The sequence below is a fragment of the Lacerta agilis genome, chromosome 10, assembly GCF_009819535.1.
Source record: "Lacerta agilis isolate rLacAgi1 chromosome 10, rLacAgi1.pri, whole genome shotgun sequence".
Classification (NCBI taxonomy): Eukaryota; Metazoa; Chordata; class Lepidosauria; order Squamata; family Lacertidae; genus Lacerta; species Lacerta agilis.
In genome coordinates, this window is record NC_046321.1 from 22,544,275 (window position 1) to 22,566,259 (window position 21,985).

General features: G+C 43.8%; 1 protein-coding gene and 1 long non-coding RNA gene across 2 annotated transcripts in view; both read left to right on the forward strand.

Moving 5' to 3' along the window:
* The first annotated feature begins 292 nt into the window (after positions 1–292).
* On the forward strand, positions 293–16,246 carry LOC117053618. The gene is made up of 3 exons (XR_004427421.1): positions 293–344; positions 15,588–15,629; positions 16,172–16,246. It is a non-coding gene; the product is annotated as an uncharacterized LOC117053618 (long non-coding RNA).
* Positions 16,247–17,746: 1,500 nt separating this feature from the next.
* The window catches only part of STAB2 (stabilin 2), an 82,844-nt gene continuing 78,605 nt past the window's right edge, over positions 17,747–21,985 (forward strand). The window contains exons 1-3 of the mRNA XM_033161812.1: positions 17,747–18,069; positions 19,500–19,633; positions 21,858–21,973. Of these exons, the coding sequence (XP_033017703.1) occupies positions 17,989–18,069; positions 19,500–19,633; positions 21,858–21,973 (331 nt within the window). The 5' untranslated portion in view covers positions 17,747–17,988. The remainder of the gene's footprint in view (positions 18,070–19,499; positions 19,634–21,857; positions 21,974–21,985) is intronic.

Sequence of the window (21,985 nt, forward strand, 5' to 3'; positions counted from 1 at the left end):
CCGCACACCCCTCGCCTCGCGGCGGAGCTTCTTCTGCTGAAATGCTGAAAGGAGAGGAGGGGGGCGGTCGAAGAAAGGGCCTACTATATTGCACCACCGCACAATAAACCGATAGTCCAAAAAACTGTAGTTGCTCCTCCAGGGGTCTCGCTTGGAGGGGTGGCGTGGTGAGGAAGGGGTTTGACAAAGGGGATCGCATCTCTCCTGCCTTCAGAGATGTGTGTGTGTGTCGTTTTACATACCAAGGCACTTTAAAAAATGTTTAAGGGGGTGGGGGAGGAAGGAGACAACAGCCTCAGTGAACCGTGCAATTGGAAAACATGCATCAAAACAGATTCTGAGATGTAAGCATGCTTAAGCAAATGTAGACACACTGGTCGTCGTCCCCCCACTCAGAACTGAGCCCCACTGATTTCAAGAGGGTTTACTACCAAGTGCAATAGTTACCCAGTTATAATAAATAAGTACCTCTGCATAGGATTGTGCCTGAGCTTGTAAAGTACTTGCCAGGATATGAGCCCAATGAATTCACAATGCCACCCCTTTATTTCTTTTTTCGACATAAAAATGTAAGATGGAAGAAATGCTAGCTATAGTTTGGGAGATATTGGATAAGGATATGTTTACTTTGCTTTTTTGGGTAAATTTGTTTATTTAAAAAGCAATGCATATAAGCAAACTTTTCGGATCCAACCCTTAAGAAACTGAGCCATTGCAATCCTGACTATATCTACTCAGAAGTAAGGCCTATTGAATTCAGCTGGGCTTACTCCCAAGTAAGTGGAGTTAGGGTTGCAGTCTTAACTCTGGATAATATCAACATGGAAAGTGTAATATTTAAACTGTGAAGAACCAAATCCTATCCCAGCGCTAAATCATATTCAACACTAGCCTTATGCTGTATTAAGAAAACATTGCAGCCATTTCTGTAGATGCTGGTGTTGAATTTAGGGACATAGAGATGCAAATCTTGTGCTCTATTACTGAGCTGCTCAAGAACAACTAACTTTAGTTGGTTGGTGTGTGTGTGTGTGTGTTCTGCTCTTCATCTATGAACAATCCCAGAGCAGGCACAATTTATGGAAGTGATGCTCAGTGCAGCTCCGTTGTGTCTTGTAAATTTATTATTATTACTCATCAATAAACCACCCCTTTCTGACACATGCATCCTATTCATCCCATTGAATGAAACACAGGTGCTGTAATCTAGCCCTACAGTTAGTCACTGCATCATTCATTTTATGCATATTTTCATGGTAGATATATTTCAAATGGTAAAAAAATGAAAAGTAATTAGGCATCAGTTTAGATTGTTACAAGGATTGCATCTTTAAACCAGAGGCGTGTGACAAGATGGCTTGGCACACTCTCCTGTTTGCTCTGAATCAAATCATATCCTGTTCTAGTTGAAGGTATATACAGACTACAATGTCCTCGTTACTTTCATTTGAGCTACAACACTTAAGCCCAGCAGTGAATACTCAGGCTAGGCAAGGACCTACGGTATGTCAAAAGTAGGCAGCACCAGAAAAGCATTTCACCCCAAATTTGAAGGGGCCTTTAATGAGTCTTCAAATGAGATCTGTGGTTATGAAGGTAAGAGCAGGAATTTGCATACACGTCAATCTTGCTCCTTCCCTCTAATTCCAGAGTTTTCATATTGACAATACAGTACATGACTGAATGTGCTCACTGGCCACAAGTCGAATGTTTCACTTCCAACTTGGGGGGCCTCAGTTCTGCAGTCCCTGCAATGGGCAACATCCCCAGCAACTCACCACCAGGGGCTGTAGGGCAAAACAGAGTTGTAGTATTTGCTGGAGATAATGGGGAGAACAGTGGGAGCTGATAGAGTCAGATCGCCTGAAGGCATCCTGAGTTTTGAACAGGGGCATTCTTGCTTAGCTCTTTCCAATCCAAAACTAAATTTGAGCATGTGTGACTGCCATTGCATATATCCACCCTTATTACTCTGGTCTTTTCTTTTCCTCCCACCCTTTCATCCGTTACATCCTATTCTGTCAACATTTGGACTGTAGGCTTCTAGGGAAAGAGTATTGTTTTGTTGCTTATATTATCCCCCATAAAGCAGCATGTACATTGACGGTACATCGATGTCCATCTCCCTGTTCCCTTCGTTGTGTTAGCTCATGTCCTGAAGGGCAGATAATTGTCCTCTTATACCGGTCAAATTGATGGTGCTATGTAAATGATTACAGTAATAAACGGTAACAGTGCTGTGGAAATGGTAAACAACAAGCTAAAACTGCATCAAAAAGTAGATGAAAACGATGGGTTGTTATTTATTTATTTGTTTGTTTGTTATTGTTGTGAAGGCATTTCTGCTTCAGAACCCAGTAGCTTGGCTTGTTTTCCATGCATGATATGTCTTGTAAGCTAAAACAATGTCCACGAATCAAGCAAAGAGTTTGCAGAATTATTTGTTTCAGACAGGAAAATCTGTCAACACAGGTAAATAGAATTATCTGGCTCAAACCTGGAGATGGAGAAAAGGGCCTTCTGAATGCACTTTCAAGGATAATTAAGTGGCAGCGCTGAATGTTGTTATCCTTTCCAGCACACTGGAGCTCCGTTTAAGGATGATGATGTGAAGCTCCGAACTTTATGTGGCGTCTGCCATGCATCACTGAAAAGACAAAGCATGGCTTCCAGTTAATGGTTGCTTATTTCCCAAGAGGCTGTCAGAACATGTAAAGTGCCAGGAGGAGATATCATTTTAATATGAGAAACCTCATTTTTAAGTGGTACTTTTATACATTAAAAAGGCATGCTTCGGAACGGTTCTTTTCGCATGAGTAGCAGAAGGCACGGAACGAATATTCAGGGCTCGCAACTGCTAAGGGCCCACATCCCAGCAAGCAGAGGGGCCACTGACAAGAGCCCCCCTGGACCTGCACTTACTCTTTACCATTGCAGCCTGCTTTTGCTTGATCACCCATGTGGAGAGTTGTGGAGAGAAGGAGATGCCAGCCTGCTTGTTGGCTTTCTGCCTGGCAAGCAAATAGGTGGTAGCAGTGATGGGAAAGAGGAAGAGCAATTGGTGGTAGAATCATAGAATCGTGGAGTTGGAAGGAACCACGGGGGTCATCCCTTCTGACACCCTGCAATGCAAGAATCTTGAACCCACAACCCTGAGATTAAGAGTCTCATGCTCTACTGACTGAGCTACAGAAATGGAGGTAGACTCACTGAGAGAAGTGTGTTGCCCAAAAGCTTTTCCGAAGCAAGAGCTCATGCAGCAAGGCCTCTTTAAAATATGGCCCCATCTGCACTGTACATATAAAGCAGTATCATATCACTTTAAATATGGATGGCTTAACCCAAAGGATCCTGGAAACTGTAGTTGGTTAAATATGCTGAGTGTTGTTAGAAAACCCCTATTCTCCTTAGAAAACTACAGTTTCCAGAGTTCCCTGGGGGAGACGGGCCGGTTGTTTAACCACTCTGGAAATTGTGGCTCTGTGAGGGGGCCTCCTAACAACTCCCTACATCCTTAAACTAATCCTGAGGATTCTTTGCCTTGTCTGCTCTAAAAGGATAGTGCAGACATGGCCTCTGTATATCCGTGGATGAACACTCCTTGGAATCTCTCACTTCGTTCTCAGTTAAGCAAAATCGCCCATAAAGCAGGCCTGCCAAGGGTTTGGAATCGTGAAATGTCCTCATGCCACAGGCAGATGTACAATATCAAAACGTTCAACTAGGGACTCCTTTGTTCCGTCGAGGAAAGACACCGTTTGTCTGTGCTGAGGAGTTCGGAATCCTGCGAGCCTTTTATTCCATTGAAATGTCTCCTCTGTCCCACCCCAGTCGCTGCTTGAGTCCCAGGAGAGGTTAACGTGCACAGCAGCCATTGCTTGCAAGGAGTGGGAAAATGCCACGTGCAGCCACAGCTTCTTTTCACTGCACTCAAGGCTTTTTAAACACTCTGTAAGCGTCAGGGTTCCCCTAAGAATGCTGGCACCTCCCTCTTGAGAATGGATGGTGCCTCTCTGGCTACGTAAGCAATTGTCCTCCTGTCCAGAAAGTAAGAAATAAAGGGAAAGATAATACTGTACATACAGGCTCAGATTCAGCTAAAGTTCAGTTGCACAGCTTTAAAGCACATGGCTTCTACCAAAGCATCCTGAGAACTGTGGTTTGCTAAGAGTGCTGGGAATTGTAGCTCTGTGAGGGGTAAACTACAATTCTATGGGTTCTTTGAGGAAAGAATACGTTGTGGAGTCTGGTACACCTGAAAAAAATTTCTCTTAAAAAAAAAATCGGTCTCAAGTTTAATCTAATTTTCTTTGTAGCTTCCTGTCACTGAATAAGTTGGTTCTTTTCTATATAATAAGTTCCATAGCTCTTCCAATATACAGTACATTTTTTATCCCTCATAATCTGAAAGCTAGTTTCCACACACACACACAGCACAGCCTCTCTGCTTTCAGAAATCAGCATTGCAAAGACTTGCTTTTATTCAAATGGAGATGATGAAGGCATCTGAGCAGTCAAAGAAAGGAAGGGAAAGGGGGGGGCGCTACGCTGGGGATCTGTTAATTAATTATTGTAGAGATGGGCAACAGAAATGTGTCAGCAGAAACAACATATGTGTTCCTCCTCTCATTCCTCCCAGGAACAATTTGGGTTTCCCCTCTTCCTGTCACTAGGCTTCCATAAGCTTCCGAATTATCATCTGAAATAATAAAAGTTTCCCACACACACAAATACACCTTAAAGTTTTGCCATTGCTCCATGTAAAGTTGATAGCAACGGCAGCAACTCAGTTTGCCTGCTCCTTGCAACAAGCTGAAGGCTATGCTTTGGGAATTGCTTACATTGGACCTAAAATGCATATCATAAGGACAAAGGGCTAGGAAGGGTTGTCAAGAACAGGGACCTGCACTGTATGAGCTGAGATGACACATGATATCATGAGTAGCTCTTTACAAGTCTGCTGGGTAAGAAACGCCTGCCCCTTTTCAGACCCTCAGCACTTAACAAAAGATTTGCAGGAGCGGGTGGATGGGGTAACAAAAAATTGTGCAGGCCAGAATTTTTTGTGGGCTTCTTTGAATGCTCTGATCACATATGTCCAAAGGTGTAACTAGAGATGGGCAAGATTCAGTGGGTTCAATTTGGAATGGACTCACTCAAAATGAGCTTGATATGGAACCAGTCTGAATTAACAACAACAAAAAAGGGGGGAAAGAAGAAGAGATACCCACGAAGGAAATTTGACAGAACAAATTAATAGAATAGAACTAGTAACCATAACCGCAAAACTAAGGAATAAGGATGAATTAAAGATAAGTGCAGAGTGGAGGTGTTTTGGAGATTATTTTACAGCAGGCATAGGCAAACTTGGCCCTCCAGATGTTTGGGGACTACAACTCCCACCATCCCTAGCTAACAGGACCAGTGGTCAGGGATGATGGGAATTGTAGTCTCAAAACATCTGGAAGGCCGAGTTTGCCTATGCCTGTCTTAGAGGGTACAATTTGCAATTTAACCTACAAGTAGGAGTTAACATATAAGCAGCAGATCACATAAAAAAAGGAAGATGTGAAATGATAATGGATGAAATATCAGGATATGCAGCAGATCAAGAATTCCCTAGAATGCCACAGAGAGCTGGATTGGGAGGTCTTAGGAAAATAATGAGTGATGGATACTGTACTATGTGTGTATAAAAGCTGTTAAAATTTCATAAATAAAAGTTGTTTTTTAAAAAAAATAGCTTGGTTTCAACTGAGGCCCATTCTGAGCTCTATGTCTCATGGGGCATCTGATGATATAATCAGGAACATGGCAATGCCTCAAACCCTTCAGTGTCCCTATTTTCCAGGGACAGTCCTGGATTTACAGCTTCTGGGTTGATTCTGGAATGTCCCACTTTTCTTAAGACATCCCTATTTTCATTGGAGAAATGTTGGAGGGTGTGATGCCTTGTTATGAACCAAGAAGCCCTGGGAGGATACACGTAAAACTTATTCAGGTTTACGTTGCCACCAGCTGGGGAGCTGGTCCATGCTGCCAGCCCTGAACATGATGCAGGTGATCTGGGGAACGTTAAACTGGAGACTGGCAGACAAGGGCCATCTGACCCGAATCTCACAGCCCCAGGGCCTCCTAGGGTCCTTCCTCTCGCCCCAAGGAATTGAGTATCTTTCATACCTCCTTCACCTTACAATGGTAGATGAAGCACACGAAGAAGGAGTCAATGGAAATCAGGAGAGAAAGCTCTCCCACCTGCAGTTGTTCAAAAGGATGGATTAGAGGCAGAGGCTGATAAGTTTACCTCCAGCCTTTGAGCAGTTCTGCTCACTAGGAGCTATCCTTAATCGTGTGACAAGAGACCAGCCTTCCTTGTTTTCTCTTTGAAAACAAAACATTTGGTGGCATATAGTGTGGTCCAGTGGTTAGAGTGTTACACAAGGACCTGGGAGAGCAGGGATTCAAATCCCCACTCAGGCACAAAGGTCAGTCACTATCCCTTGGCCTAACTTACCTCACAGAGTTATTTTGAGGTTAAAATGTGTGGGAGAAGAACCATATGCCACCCCCTTCAGCTTTGTGGAGGAAAGGTGAGGTGCTATATACATATATATATACACACACACATACATACACATATATAGTAATAACAGTAACAATAATAATAAATAGCAGAATATGTTGACCAGGTTTTTCAGTTCACTTTTTTTTATCACCATGGTGTCACATTAAGCCCAACCTGTGTATCAGTCTTGGTGAGCTTTGCACAGTGCACTAATTATATTACTCTTAAAATCTTCTGACCTGCTAGCTATGAGCCAGAAATAGAGAGGAAATCAGGATAACTGTGGCAGTCATTCAAGTTGCCAGAATTTCCCGGCTTCCTATTATGACAGGGTGTGTATCTAGGGGCATAGAGACATATACTTTGGCCTTCAAAGAGGTCACATAAAAACCTCTTTTCAGCCCACAGGGAAGGTGAAAATGCAGCATGCATACAAAGGGGAACTGTGTTTCAGCTGCCAGGACCGGAACTAATGACAGTCAAACAAAAGTTCATAGCTCAGTTCAATCAACGAGCTTGACAGGCAATGGTTCCTCTCAGTACATTTGTGTTGGCAAAGTGCAAGCAGTTCCTTAGAAAGATTGTCTTCTATGGGCTTCAATGAGCAGCTAAGAGTTGTGTCGTGTGATTCTCCACCTCCCATTTTATCCTCACAACAACCCTGTGAAGTAGTGAGAAAGTGACAGCGCAAGGTCACCCAGTGAATTTCTTGGCAGACTGGAGATTTGAACATAGGTCTCCCCGTTCCTAGTGTGACATCTTGAAAATTACACCCTGCTGGATTATGCAGGACTGGAATACAGTTTTCTGATTGAGCAGAGAATGTTCAGTTGTTACTGCAAACAATTCAATTCAAAAGCAGTAACAGCGGGTACCCATTGGGTGGAGGGCAAGGAGACCGACAGTAGGTGGCGCCAGAGCCAAAGACAGGCAGAGCTAACTACAACTCCTGCATCCACTGTGTTCCTGCTGCTACAGCAATAAAATGGCAGTTCGCTCCTGCTATCCTGACGCTGAATATATTTCCTTGGGCACATAAGCACCATTTTGCTGTAGAAATGGATTTGTAATGTGCAAATAATAAAATGAGCATCAGTAACCATGTTCATGCCCAGTCAGCCACACGCTGACTATAAAACATTTTTAAAAATAAGAAAGGAAGGATGCTGTGGTGATCTGATTCATCACTGGGGGGCTCATGCTGGCCAAGGTGCTGGTGCAGAGCCTGTTAGCTCCTTCCACTGTCATCTATTGCAGGAGGCAGACATTATATACTAGAATCTTAGAATTCTAGTAGAGTTGTAGAGTTGGAAGGGACCACGAAGGCCATGTAGACCAACCTCCTGCTATGAAGGAATGTTTTGTCCCATGTAGGGCTCGAACCCACGACCCTGAGATCAAGAGTCTCATGCTCTACCAACTGAGCTATCTCAGGCCCTTTAAGTAGTGGTACAGAAATTGTAAGAGAAAGTCGCCCCAAACTTTCCTGTCTTTTTAGGCCATGGTGGCAGGAGGTACCCTGCAAAGATTTCCCATACTGAATTTTTTTGTTGAGATCCTACACAAAGGATTGTCCGAAGCAATAAAAATAAAATGAAGATGTTAACATTTTGAGTAACACAGACACATGCAATATGTCTCTGAATACTAGTTGCTGGGAAAAGAGACAGGAATTGTGAGTTTCTCATAGGCATCTGAAAGGCTGCTGTGTGAACAAGGCTGCTGGACTAGATGTATTTTTGGCCTGATCCAGCAGGCCTCTTCATAACGTGCATTTTTAACTAACGTAACGTCAGTATGTAACCTTGGAAGCAAAAGTCTACACCTCTACAAGGAAACATGATATGAATGTGTTCAGGAGCCACCAATTCCAGAACGGTAGCTGTTAGATTTCTAAAAGCTGGGGGGGGGGGGGGATAAAGGTAGTTGAAATGGCAGCTATTTCAACCGGCTACAATCTACTGCAATTGCTTTTATTCTGCTGCCACCTGGTGGAAATAACATTATTTTTGCTTTGAGCAATAGCACATGCAACCGATACTTGGAATCCAGGGATTCTGGGTCACATAGGTCACAAGTTGTTCTCCTGAAACTGATCTTAGGTCTTGCAGTGCTCTTAAAGCTGGTCTCTCCCATACAGAAGTTTATAACCATTGCACTTCATGATGATGATGATGATTTATTAAATTTGTATACTGTATTAAAAAAATAAAATACGTAATAAAAATAGGAACAAAACAAAAATCCTTCCTCCCACAATACTTTTAAAAGGGCATGGGGTGTCAATCAGCCAAAGGCCTGGTTGAAGTGGAACGTTTTCACCTAGTGCCTAAAGCTGCTGTTAGAGGTGGCCCAGAGGCTCCTAAATTTTCATAGTGGGTCCTGATCTCCTCCCCACCCTTTCTTAAAACCCTCCCCCCTTCAAAAAACACTTTGCTTATATGGATGAGGCCCCTTGATGTTGTTGGGCTCTGACTCCCCAAATCCCTGACCATTAGCCAGGCTGCCTGAGGCTGAAGGCATTAGTGTAGTTCAACAGCATCTGGATGGCCACATGTTCCCCACTACTGGCTTACAAGGTAGTTGGATTCGCTGCAAAGTGCACTGCTAGTAGAACTCAACAGGAAGTAGGAGAGAGGAGAAATTCTGCCTGCTATTGTCTGTGGCGCCATCTACAGTTGGGCTCCAAACTTTCCACCCTACCAGTCCCTATACGCACCAGCTGCCACTGCTTTTAAATACCTAGCAGCACCTTAGTTGAGAAAAAAGCCTCTTATTGGCAACAGCAGGCCTGGCCAACTTTGCTTCTGGTTACCTCACAAATGACTTCTCTATCATCCATCTGTGATGGGCTGGTTGGATGCAGAAGAACGGTGGGAGGAACCAGCTGAGGAACCACCAAGGGAAGAAGGTGCAGAGCCTGGGGAGCGGTGGTGGGACAATGATGAGTGGTCACAGGGAGAAGACGGGGAAGAGGTGGGGTCAGCAGCTGAAGAGGTAGCAGGGCTTAGTGAGCTGGGAGAGCGTGTGGCAGAAAGAAGTCCAGAATCAGAGGCAGAAGTTGAAACAGGAGGGAGGCCAAGAGGCAGAGATGAGTCAGGCTGGTGAAGAGTCCTGGGCATCTCACCCTCCTGCTATGACAAGCTCCACACTCCACTGACTGCCAGAACCAGAAGAGGCATAAAACAGGAGGAGCAAAGAGAGGCACACAGGCACAGTCTCTGAATGCTTGGGAAAAGCCCTCAAGATGGCTTGGGGCGGGGGGGGGGAGGAACCTTTAGTCTTGGCAACTGATTTCATGGAGTAGGACCTACCGGGGATGAGCTGCTGTGCTCCACTAGGCCTGCACTCACTCAAGTCTGTGAAGATCAACTTTTTGCTAATAATGAGTTAACTCCAACTTTTAACTGTGTGATTCACTGACCAGTTTGCTCTCTGACACCGTAGGTGGTGGTGGTGGAGAGAATCACTTAATCTCACATCATTTTATAATAGTTTGATAGTGTGATAGTTCAGGTCTTGGTCCATTTAAAATTGTTGTGTAAATAAAAATGGGGTGGCTGTGGTGGGGACTTGTATGCTATCCTGTACTCCTTCTAGAAATGGGTGGGACAGCAATGTGACTAATCATGGCACTGAGAAGTATGATGTGTCGTTGGGGATATGCAACATTGGGTGTTGCAGTCTTTAAGCAACGGGTGAGAATGCGCGAACAGGGCCTTTTTTCTCTACAGCCTTTTATGTGGAAGGAAAGTGACGGGGCCTCTAAGAGTAATTACCAGACTCCCTCGAGGTCTCATGCAATGCCGTCGGTGGTCCCCTGCATTGTCCGAGCGCCGCTTGTCTCGCTGATACGGCTTCCCTTAATGTTCCTCCTCAGTGAAGGCTTCTGCACTGTTGCTTCGGATAGAGCTGCCTTTTGTTTGCAATTTCACCAGCTGAGAGAGTCTTTTAAGAACAAAGGGAGCGAGCAAGCTGCAGAGGCCACTGGAAAGATCTAATCTGTGGCTAAGACCACCCCTTGACTGACAGCGTGCACCACCATCAGCTGTATGCCCCATGAACACTTTCTCATTTCAGTCAGCTGTCTTTGCCTTCTCCCTCATTAGCCCTGATGAAAAGCGACAGGCTGCAGCAGACACAGAGCATTCCTCAGCATACCATCTGCAGCTCAGGCCGAAGGCTTCCAATGGGATTTCTCATAATTTATTAGTTCTGTCAGTCTCTGCCCCTCAGACACCCATACAAAGATGGCCGCCATCATGACAGAAACCAAGATTTGTAATGACACAACTCCTGCAAGGAGTTTCAGAGCAGTGCCCTGACGCTGAAGTATTCCATAATTTGCTGTGCTCAACTATACTTTAGCTTTCTCATTCTTAATGCCAAATGAAATTATTTCCCCTTTGCTGCAATCCAGGGAGGGGAGCCGTAGGAAATGTTACAGGCTCCCAGAAGCAATGTTTATGGTACCGAATACGAAACGGAAGCCAATAACCTATATCAATTTCACAAGAAATATTCCATGCTTTTATTGAAAGATTGACATTTCAGGTTTTCCTCCTCTCAAATCCACTTTCTCCCATAACAAAACAAACCAACAAACCACTTTCTCACTACCCACTAACCAGGGGTGTAGCAAGGGGGGCGGGGGGCGGGCTGCCCCGGGTTCCATAATGGAGGGGGTGACAAATTATCAAGAAACAACATTTTTTGATATTTTTTTTAATGCCTGCTCCGAAGGTCTTATCTTACTATACTAGGGATTATATAGCTATATATGAAATTTCATGCATATCGGTTAATATCTTGACCCTCCTCCACCAAAATAGCTGTTCACTTGGCTGTTTTCCTATGTCATGAAGGCTGAAATTTCAGTTCAGAGAACACTTACTGTTCCCAACCCTAACCCTGTGGAAAGCCATCTAATTAGACTTTAATTTGATTTTGAGATGTTTTTAGGAGATAATTTATTTATTGTTTGATTTTATACCAATGTTATGTATCTGATGTCAGCCACCCTGAGCCCGACTTTGGCCGGGGAGGGTGGGATATAAATAAAAGTTTATTATTATTATTATTACTTGTTATTATTCCTTTGTAAGAAAATATGAAATAACGCAAAACCATTTTTGCGGGGGGGATCAATGGGGGGGGGTTGACAAGAAATTTTTCGCACCGGGTACCACCTGACCTTCTCATGCCTGGGGGGGGGGCGACAAAAAATTTTTGCCCCCGGGTACCAATTTACCTTGCTACGCCCCTGCCACTAACAATATGAAAACTTTTGAAAATTGAAGGGATGACTGCTTCTCTGAATGATGGGAGGTTGTATAGCCCACTTTTCCCCATCTCAGAACTCCTCCAACGTGCCCTTGCCCCTTCCTACACTCCCCACCTGCATCCATCCTAGATTTGATCTGCCTCATTTCTTTTTCTTTGTTGCTCATATCCGTTGCCAAGAAGAGACCTCTTGAAGCACTTCATGGCTTTATGGGCCGTTACTGTTTCCCTTCACGTGTTGGTGTGTTGCTGGTTTCTGCCGCTTGTTTCGCCTAGCTCCGTAACTCTGTAGATCTGTTATTATAATTTTATTTTTTAGCGTAGACGTGAACAACTGTAAATATTATGTATTTAAGTTCTCACCCTAGGCCACTAGGGGTGTTGTGTATATAGTTTCACTCTGCCTACTGTGGCTGCAATTCTCACTCAGGTCCACACATGCAAATGAAGGATTGAGAGTGCCGCTCACGGATTGAGTAGCTAGAGAGAGAGTCGTTACTGTTGCATGTTACTGAATACTATATAAGCAGGCTGGCTCGGCCCTTCAGTCCAGTTCTGTTCCAGCCTGAGAATCACTGTGCCATCTGCTATGTCCACCCACTATTTAATAGTAAATATAGGTGCTGGGTTCCATCATACCATTGTGTTCCACAGCCTCTTTTCCCCAGCTGCTGATGTGGCTGCCAGACATAGGAGCCAACTCCTAGGGGCTGTGGGGGATTCAGCCCCCACAATAAAAATTTTTTGATGGGACCGGGCCCCCACAAAGTTGATGGGCATCATGTGATCAATTATGCAGGGCGGGGCTTACCTGGACCCCCCACAGTATTTTATTTAAGTTGGCACCCCTACTGCCATAGAAACATTTTTACTACCTATGCCATGCAATAACTACCAGCCCTTGCCATGATAACCCCTTCCTTCTTCCCAGGGCCTGTAAAGAAAGGAAAAAGCCTATGCAGAACCAAAATGTATTCTGGTTTTCTGGAAATGCAGCACTGGAGTGTTGTTGAGGGAAGGATTGAAGGAAATGTGGTGCCTGCTCTGTCTTCCTCTCTTCCACTAATGCACATGCACCGGAAAATATGCAAGGGAAGGTGGATTCAGGGGCCGTCTACAGGCGGACCATGGGAGGGCTAAGCAAAATGTAGCACATGAAACAAAATGCACTATATAAAACAAAGGAAGCGTGGACCTGGTTAATTGACAAACACAGAGTTATGTGAATCATTAACGAATCAGATAGGCATGGGAGTACAGAGGTTTGGGAAATGGATTTTCCGTTGTGGTGTGGGTGAGCCACAGAATGCTCTCAGTAAGTCTGTGAGATACGCAGAACTCTTCTGTCTTCTTCAGTGAACTCTTATTAGTAGTGTTCAGTAGAGGAACTAAAACACTAGATATAAGAAAAAAGAGACAGGTTCTCAAAGTGCCCAGTGAAAGTTTACTGTGGTTAATTGCACAGTGCATTTGTGACTCCTCTTGCAAGATGCCACAAGACATATAAGTAAGGTATACATTTCCATAATATGCACAAACATATACACAAGCAGTCTGGGAATATTTGTACATAACACATAATAAGCAATGCACTAGCAGAAGCATCCTGGTAGTACAACCGACTCCATACCCCAGGACAACACAGAGAGGGGAGATTGTTCTGTCTGAAAGCAGAAATGCTGGCACTGATGAAACGATCTCCTTAGCGTGACATTGAATTCCACCCCAAAAGTCTAATATGTTCTGATGCACATATTGCACTAAGCTTTACTCAGAGTCAGCCCATTGAAATTAATGGACCTAACTTGTGTTCATTAATTTCAGTGGGTCTGCTATGACTAATGCTCCATTGAATACCACCCATAATCTGGGAAAAGCATGTTGGGTTGCAGAAATCTAATTCTGAAAACATCCCTAGTGAGACCTTAAAAAAAATCCACACAGGAGCATATTTTTGTGCTCTGGTATTTGCAGGCAGTGGGGAAGAAGCAAGTCTCATGGGAATGAAAGGGTGCCCCACCCCCATCCTGGTGATGGATAAAGAATGTTTGGCTTTGTCTTGATCATAGCACAGGAAAGGGAAATGTCTGATTTCTAGCCTTTCTGAAAGCTGTTCTGGACCCCTGGTTGACACAGGATAACAGGAAAGAAGCCACATTGACCCCCCCAGTTGCTGCAGGACCCTTTGAGTTGCAAAACAGGAACATAGATATAAGAAAAACAAACAAATTATGCTTAATGTGAGTTACTAGGTTTTTGTTCTCTGGGTGCTTAATTTGAGTTACAGATAGGTAGCCGTGTTGGTCTGCCATAGTTGAAACAAAATTTAAAAAAATTCCTTCCAGTAGCACCTTAGAGACCAACTAAGTTTGTTATTGGTATGAGCTAAGAAGTGTGCATGCACACGAAAGCTCATACCAATAACAAACTTAGTTGGTCTCTAAGGTGCTACTGGAAGGAATTTTTTTAAAATTTTGCTTAATTTGAGTTCTTCTCTTTCCTTCTTTGTAGTGCAACTCGGGAACTACTAGGAATCACAGTCATACAAATCTTCCAATCTCTCAAATGTTAATGGATCTATGCAGCTCCCCTGGCCCTCATCCTGCTAACCTCCTATCCTGCTTTCTCTCCACTTGTGGCATGGTGGAAAAACATCGTCAGAGGCAACATGGTGCTCCTTCCAGTGCATTTGCACTGTGCTGACCTCCATGCACCCCTCCCACTAAACAACAGCCAACCACCTGCTAGGATGCTAGCATAGCAGTTCTGCCTCACCTGGGAAGCCACTTTTGTTTATGTCCAAAGAGAAACATTTTGACAAAGCTACTAAGTGACACGAAGGAAGAGAGAACATCCGGCTTCTTCTCTGCTCCTGCTGCTCTGTGTTCCAATGACCAGTCTCTGCAGCCTTACACCAGGGTAACATTCCCACTAATAGCAGGCTCAGGTTGTATAGGCTGAGAAGAACGGAACCCCAACAGGACCACTGAAAAACAAGAGGGAGGTATCAGCATGTTCAGGGAAGTCGCGCCCCCCCCCTCGAAAAACCCTTTTCAAATAAACTTAAGAGAACAACCCTAGAATAAATATAAAAGCATAGCCCCTTGAAGAATGAGCATGCTCAGTAGCCACAAAATGCCAAGTGTCAATCAAGGAGGAGAATGGAGAACCAGAAAGGGGTGCAAAAATGGAATGGGCAGCTAGAGAAAGACATGATGGCTGGATGGCTGGTTACTTTAAGGTGAGGACTCCTGCTAGGAGGAGAGACTATACTGCACCATTTTGTTGCAGGGCCATCTTGGAATCTTGGATCTGCATTGGAATTGTTATGAACACCAGTTTGTATCTGAGGATCCCAGAAGCTGCACCAGAACCAGCAGTGATTTCTGCAAGCTGGCACACATGGAGCGGGGGGCACATGTGCACCTCCATACAGTAATGAAGCCTTCTTGAGTGGATCAGGCTGCCCATGAATCACATACAGTCAACAAAAGTCAAAGTGCATAGATAGACCTGTTGAAATAAAGGTCAAAACAAAACAATGGCCCACAAGATGACTTGGCTGTATAGGCTTTCAGTATACACAGTCAACTGTAATGTATACATTGTAAACCCTGGAGAAACGATTGACTTCCCCTGTACATAATAGATCTGATGAGTGTGCAGGAAATCTCTCCGCCTTGTCCTTTCCTATGTTACAATTTTTAGAATTTTAATCTTTTTTTCTTTTCTTTTTTAGCAGAACATTCTCAAAAAGAACAATACATGGCCACAGTGACAGGTTGGAGGTTTATTCGTTTGGTGCTTATGATTAATGTTTTCCAATGAGATAAAAGTCTATTCAGAGAGGCTGTGATTGAACTTATCTAGTAGTGGCATGGGAATATTTAAATGAATAGCACTGGTCAGTCTTGTACACAGACGAAACCTTCTGGGCTCTATGCAAAGGAAACAAGAAGAATTTGCACGTGGGAAAGAAAATATTCTAGTTTAACCACATGCAATTTAAGAAGATTCATTTCCTGGTAACTAATTAGGAACATGCACAGCTGCATCATATCAACTCAGACTATTTCCCTGTCTTGAACAGCATTGTCACATCCAACACACACACACACACATGCACACAAACAAACAAACACAAACACGTTTTTACCTGGCTAGACTGACTGTCTACACATGGAGGACATGCCTACTGTACCCCTCCCATCCGTCAGTATTCCATGGAAACTGAGCATGCTCAGACTACATTGTGCTGGGGTTTTTTAGGAGGAACCTCTTAGGATATATGTATGATCCCTCCCTCGTTTACCTCTGTACTAGATTATAAGATGTAATACACACACGTGGCCAGTAGAGGGAACCTGATCAGTAGCGGATGCTTCACTGCATTCAACGGAGATTTGAGTATAAACTGAAATTAGAGAACCTGAAAGGGCCAATTGTGCCTGGGGCAAGGAAGAATTTCAACATCCATTTTCCCCGGAGGATATCCCAGGGCATACCGGAAACAGCTGGTTCAGTCCATATCTGGCCTTTGGTGGTATTCCTGATTAGAACATCTCTGGTTTTGCCCTGGAAAAGTCAGTAGTACAGAAGGCCTGCAACTTATTGTGGGGGTTACGTTCCAGGGAATCACACCTAAAGCCAAAATCGCATCTTGTCAAGACTATATGTGATTTTAAAACTATATGTGATTTTAAATGGTGGGTGAGATTATCAAAGTCATTTCCCCCAGAACCTTGACCCTTTCCCACCCGCTTCTAATTTTTTGTTTGAAACTTCCATGTGTGTAAAGCTAATGTGCACAAGTTGTGGACTTGCTGTATCTCATCACCAATATCATTTGGGTCTCAAAACTCTTGCAAAGCCAGTTTACACAAAATTAATTAATTACGTGCAACCATCCACAATAAAGAAAAAGTACAAATCTGTCATTCCAAAAAAGCTAAAAAACTAAAACAAAACCTTAGCTTTCCCATAAATAATCCATTCAGCATTTTGCATCCCTCTGATTCCTAAAAAAAAGGTTATCATGGATATAACAGCAATGTGCCATATCTTCAAATACTATTCTGAAACTGGGGACTTGATGCCATTGGAATTCTTTTTTTTATAGAAATCTTCCTTTGATACTACTTGAGCATATCTGAAGAAGTGTGCATGCACACGAAAGCTCATACCAAGAACAAACTTAGTTGGTCTCTAAGGTGCTACTGGAAGGATTTTTTTATTTTTTATTTTTTATTTTGTTTTGATACTACTGACAACAATTGGGAGAGGACACTCCTTCAGATCCAAGCCCAGTCCTCCTCTAGGACAGATCGACCAATTTAATTGCCCAATTTCTCTAGAAAATGAAAGTTTTCTTCTGGATTTGTTCAGCCAGAGCAACAGAGCACTTCAATCCACTTTAATTGTGCAAACTTATATGTCTGGTATACAAATGAATCCCTCCTGCAAAATACAGACAGTCTGGAGGCACCCTCAAATGTTTGTTTGCACTGTGGGGCATGCAGGTAGGTAATTAGGACTGCTTTACAAAAACATGTGTCCCCCATCCTAGCCTTCTTAAAACAATCGATAAGATATTGCAACATGAAGTAAGCACTTGCTACAGCTAACTGGAAGCTTAGAGATGCTCTTTTGCCCACCTCTGATAAGCCTTTTATTGAGCTCTGTTACGCTCACATCTTTGCAAAAACATAAAATAAAACCAAGTTCTGTCTCATTTCATTTAAGACAGGTTAGTGGATGACATATTGACTCACGGCCAGAGCTTTATCTTCTGTCACCAGTGCTCAGTGTCCTTGGAAATCTGCTGTCAACAACTCTAGAAATTGGGGAGGGGGCCGGGGAAGGAGAATTTGCACAGTAAAGTCTGGCAGGATGCCAGTTAGGAAGTGTTAAACGAGTTTGCTGTGAGCACTTTCTGCAACCACATGCATTTGGGTAGCCTTTGCTATCTAAGGTCAGGTTTCACATGCTCTCCATTCATTGCCTGCTTTGGGAGAAGGTAAAAAGGATATATTTTGAATGGCACCCGCTTTTGTCTAATAATGTGGATGAACTGAGCACAGCAGAATTTTGTAAAATTGTGTTGCTACAACATCAGCATTTATGAGCAACTATTTTTCATCATGGTGAAACACTTGGCATTTTTATTTCTCATATCGTCTTTAATTACAAATACCACCACTTTAATGAAAACAGCTGAACAGGTAAGTAGTGTGCTTTGTTTTTAGATGATGATACCAGAGATTCGCATAAGGATCCATACTGAATTCCTATAGAGGAGGGAAGAGAAGCTATGGATAAATCTATTGGCTGGTATTCAACTAACTTTTACTCACAGTAGGCTCTCTGAAATTAATGAAAATGATGAAGTTAGGTCCATTAATTTCAATAGGTTTTCTCTGCTCAGTTGACTATCTCCCATAAACACACCTACAGGTGAGAAACTGAGTTTTAACACAGCAGAGCAAAACAGGCAGAGGACTTGAGCCTGATCTCTGAGATAGATTTTAGAGTTAATCTTGGAATCTCTTGGCTATCAAGCTCTGAAATGTTGGTGTATCCTTGTTGTCTCCATGAAAGAGATTTGGGTAACTAAGGCTACACACTTATTTTGAAGTAAGTGCTGTTGTACATAATGGGGATTACCTCTGCGTGGACATGCATAGGATTTACTGAGAAGCAGTGCTTTTGGGGGTGGGGGTACACAGATTTTGTGAATCTGTTTGGTCTCATTGAGGGGGAATATGAGTAGGAAAATGAGAGTATCCCTAAACATTTTTTTTTTTTAAGAAAAAAAAGCACTGCTGAGAAATAAGGTGTCCCAAGGAGCTGGGGTGGAAGGCACTATGTCAATTTGGGTTCTTTCGGCTTCTTCTTTTTCCAGTCTTAAATCCAGCTCTCCACATTTCTGCAGCAATTTGCCATTTTAAAAAAATAAATCATCATGAAAATTCCTTTGCAGATTTCTCCTAACGGACACATTTTTGCATGCAGTTTTGACTAAAGTACACATTTTGCAAGTTTCACAGTCTTCCCATGAGCATCTGGTTGGCCACTGTGAGGAAAAGATGCTGGACTAAGTGGGCCTGTGGCCTCATCCAGCACAGGGCTCTTTCTCAGGTTCTTAGTTTTCCTTCTGGACCCAGTGGCTTCATGGGCACATTTTTTTTATTTATTTAGTCAGGAAAGCAGCACAGAAAGATTGTTAGAACCTCTCCTCCCCTGCACCACATTCCCAGTCCAAGGTCTATTCTTTAGCCAATGCTATTCTTTTTGTGAAAAAATTAAAAGGCACAGAAATGTAACCATGCATTTAACATGCCATTTAGTTTGGCTCTCAGAGGCCTTAGGGCACAATGGGAGGGTAAAGGGCTGCTGTTCTATTAAGCTCAGCATTTAAGGCATTGTTATTACTCTACCTCCTCCACTTACTGTAAACTTCTATGACTTCATACATATTGTTTGACTCTCTCCACTAACCCTGCGCCACTACTAAATGATTGCCTGGAATAGGCCAGGACCACTGTTAAGGTCAACACACCCAACTGCTGCTAAAAGCTCTATTATGACAATAGGTGCGAATGTGGGCAGCTCTAATTGCATTAATTCTGTTTTCCCTCACTTCCACTCTCAGGCAAAGAACAGATGTGACGAGAAGGCACTTGTTACCACAAAAACCAAATGCAGGTCTTGTTCCCTCAACTATGAAATCAGTTGTCCTGAAGGTTATACCAAAATCACCAATAGCTCTGGGATACGTGACTGCAGGTAATTCTTTTGTTAACTACCTATTGATATTGCCAATCAGTGTAAGCCCCATTTGCACAGTAGATCTATGGATACTATATGTATGGGATGTAAAAGGCGCTGTATTCTAAACCACTGAGCTTCTTGGGCTTGCCAGTCAGAAGGTCGGCGGTTCGAATCCCCACAACGGGGTGACCTCCTGTTGCTCTGTCCCAGCCTCTGCCTACCTAGCAGTTTGAAAGCACGTCAGTGCAAGTAGATAAATAGGTACCGCTGAGGTGGGAAGGTAAACGGCGTTTCCGTGCGCTGCTCTGGTTTCCGTCACGGTGTTCTGTTGTGCCAGAAGTGGTTTAGTCATGCTGGCCACATGACCCGGAAAGCTGTCTGTGGGCAAACGCCGGCTCCCTTGGCTTGAAAGCAAGATGAGCGCCGCAGCCCCATAGTCACCCTTGACTGGACTTAGCAGTCCAGGGGTTCTTTACCTTTTACCTTTACTATATGGGATGGCATCTGCTCTCCCTGCTCCTCAGCTTCAAATCTGGAGAGGCCCTAAAGCTGTTTCTCTTTAGGTGTTTTCTGCATATACAACAAAGGCATGTGTCACAGACTGGGGCACCACAATGGCAGGATCTGCCTGTGTTGGTTGCACAGATTGAAAGATCCTCATGCATACAACTTCATTCACAGACCAGGTCTCCAATATGCAATAGGGAACATTCGTATGTGCTTTTCAAGGCTTTGGAAGGTGTAGAGAAGAGGCCCTGCTACACCGGTGCAGCTGAGTGCAGGAAGTTTTGTGTGTGTGTGTGTGTGTGTGTGTGCGTGCATTCAAACATCATAATGAAAAAACCTATGTTGATGGCTGAGACAGTCATGATGCCCTCCTGCATGGTCGTTGCATAAATGCAAAACATTAAAAGAGCCCCTGAAAATGTAGTTAGCTAAAGTATGGAATGTCTCAAGGATGGTTAAGCTATTAAGAGATGTTAAGGAAAAGACAGGATGTTTCTATAAGAATTGCAGGCCCTTTATTAAATTATTGGGAGCAGGGTCTGCCTGTGTGGCATTGTGAGGCAGTCATCTCAGGGTAGCAGGTTCTGGACAGGACTGCTGCCCATTTACTGTGTTTCCACTGCCCGCCCCTGCCGCCTGCCCCCGTTCACGCCTTCAAGGCTTCTTTTACTTCCCGGGCCCCTTCCAGATAGTGCCTGCTAAGTAGGTGGAGGAGGAGGCAAGGCAAGGGGCGACATTTTCAGTTTCATCTGGAGCAACACCCTGGCTTTATTTTTTTTCTTTGCCATTAGCGCTTTGAGGGGGATGACCACAAGTTCCATGGTTGCAATTTCTCCCATCAACGTGATGGGGAAAAGTGCACCTGCCAAATATTGCACTAAAATCTCACGGTCACAGATTTTAAATGGCCAAAAGGCCAGGCATCTTACACAACACCAATGGCCGCCTTGTATAGGAGTGAGAACCTATACAGCGAGAAAGAAAGGCTGAAAGGGGGTTAAGACAAGACTCAAGACAAGCCCTAAACGGCCTTGGCCCAGCACTGTATACCTGAAGGAGCATCTCCAGGCTCATTCAGCCTGGACACTAAAGTCCAGCTCCGAGGGCCTTCTTGCGGTTCACTCACTGTGAGAAATGAGGTTACAAGGAACCAGGCAGAGGGCCTTCTCGGTAGTGGCGCCCGCCCTGTGGAACGCCCTCCCACCAGATGTCAAGGAAATAAACAACTATCTGACTTTTAGAAGATATCTGAAGGCAGCCCTGTTTAGGGAAGTTTTTAATGTTTGATGTTTTATTGTGTTTTTAATATCCTGTTGGAAGCTGCCCAGAGTGACTGGGGAGGCCCAGCCAGATGGGCGGGGGTATAAGTATTAATAATAATAATAATAATAATAGACTTTGAAAATAAGGGCAGAGAGTTTGTGTAAAGAGGCCAGTGAAGGGATTTGAGTGGCAGCTTAATAGTGGCATGTAGGCAACTAACTTTTACCCAGAGTAGGCGTTTGAAAGAAGGCAGGGGTGAGTCCTGCCAAACCTGTACAGACAGGGAGTTCCACAGGGCAGGGCTGCCATGCTAAAGGCTCGGTCTCTAGTGAAGGCTGACAAAACCTCAGGAATGTGGGAAACCAGCAGAAGCAGCCCATGAGAGGCACTTTTAAAAGGCGGAAGCCTTTTTAGGGATTCAGCTGTTAACTGTGTAACTTTAACAAAACCCCAAATCCTTTTCTTCCAGGTACTACCTTGAAATCAGGAGTTTTACTCTCTCCCTCCCTGGATGCCGGCACTTATGCATGAGGGAATTCCAGCAGCCTCAATGTTGCCAAGGATATTGGGGGCCCGAATGCCTAGGTAAAAACATCT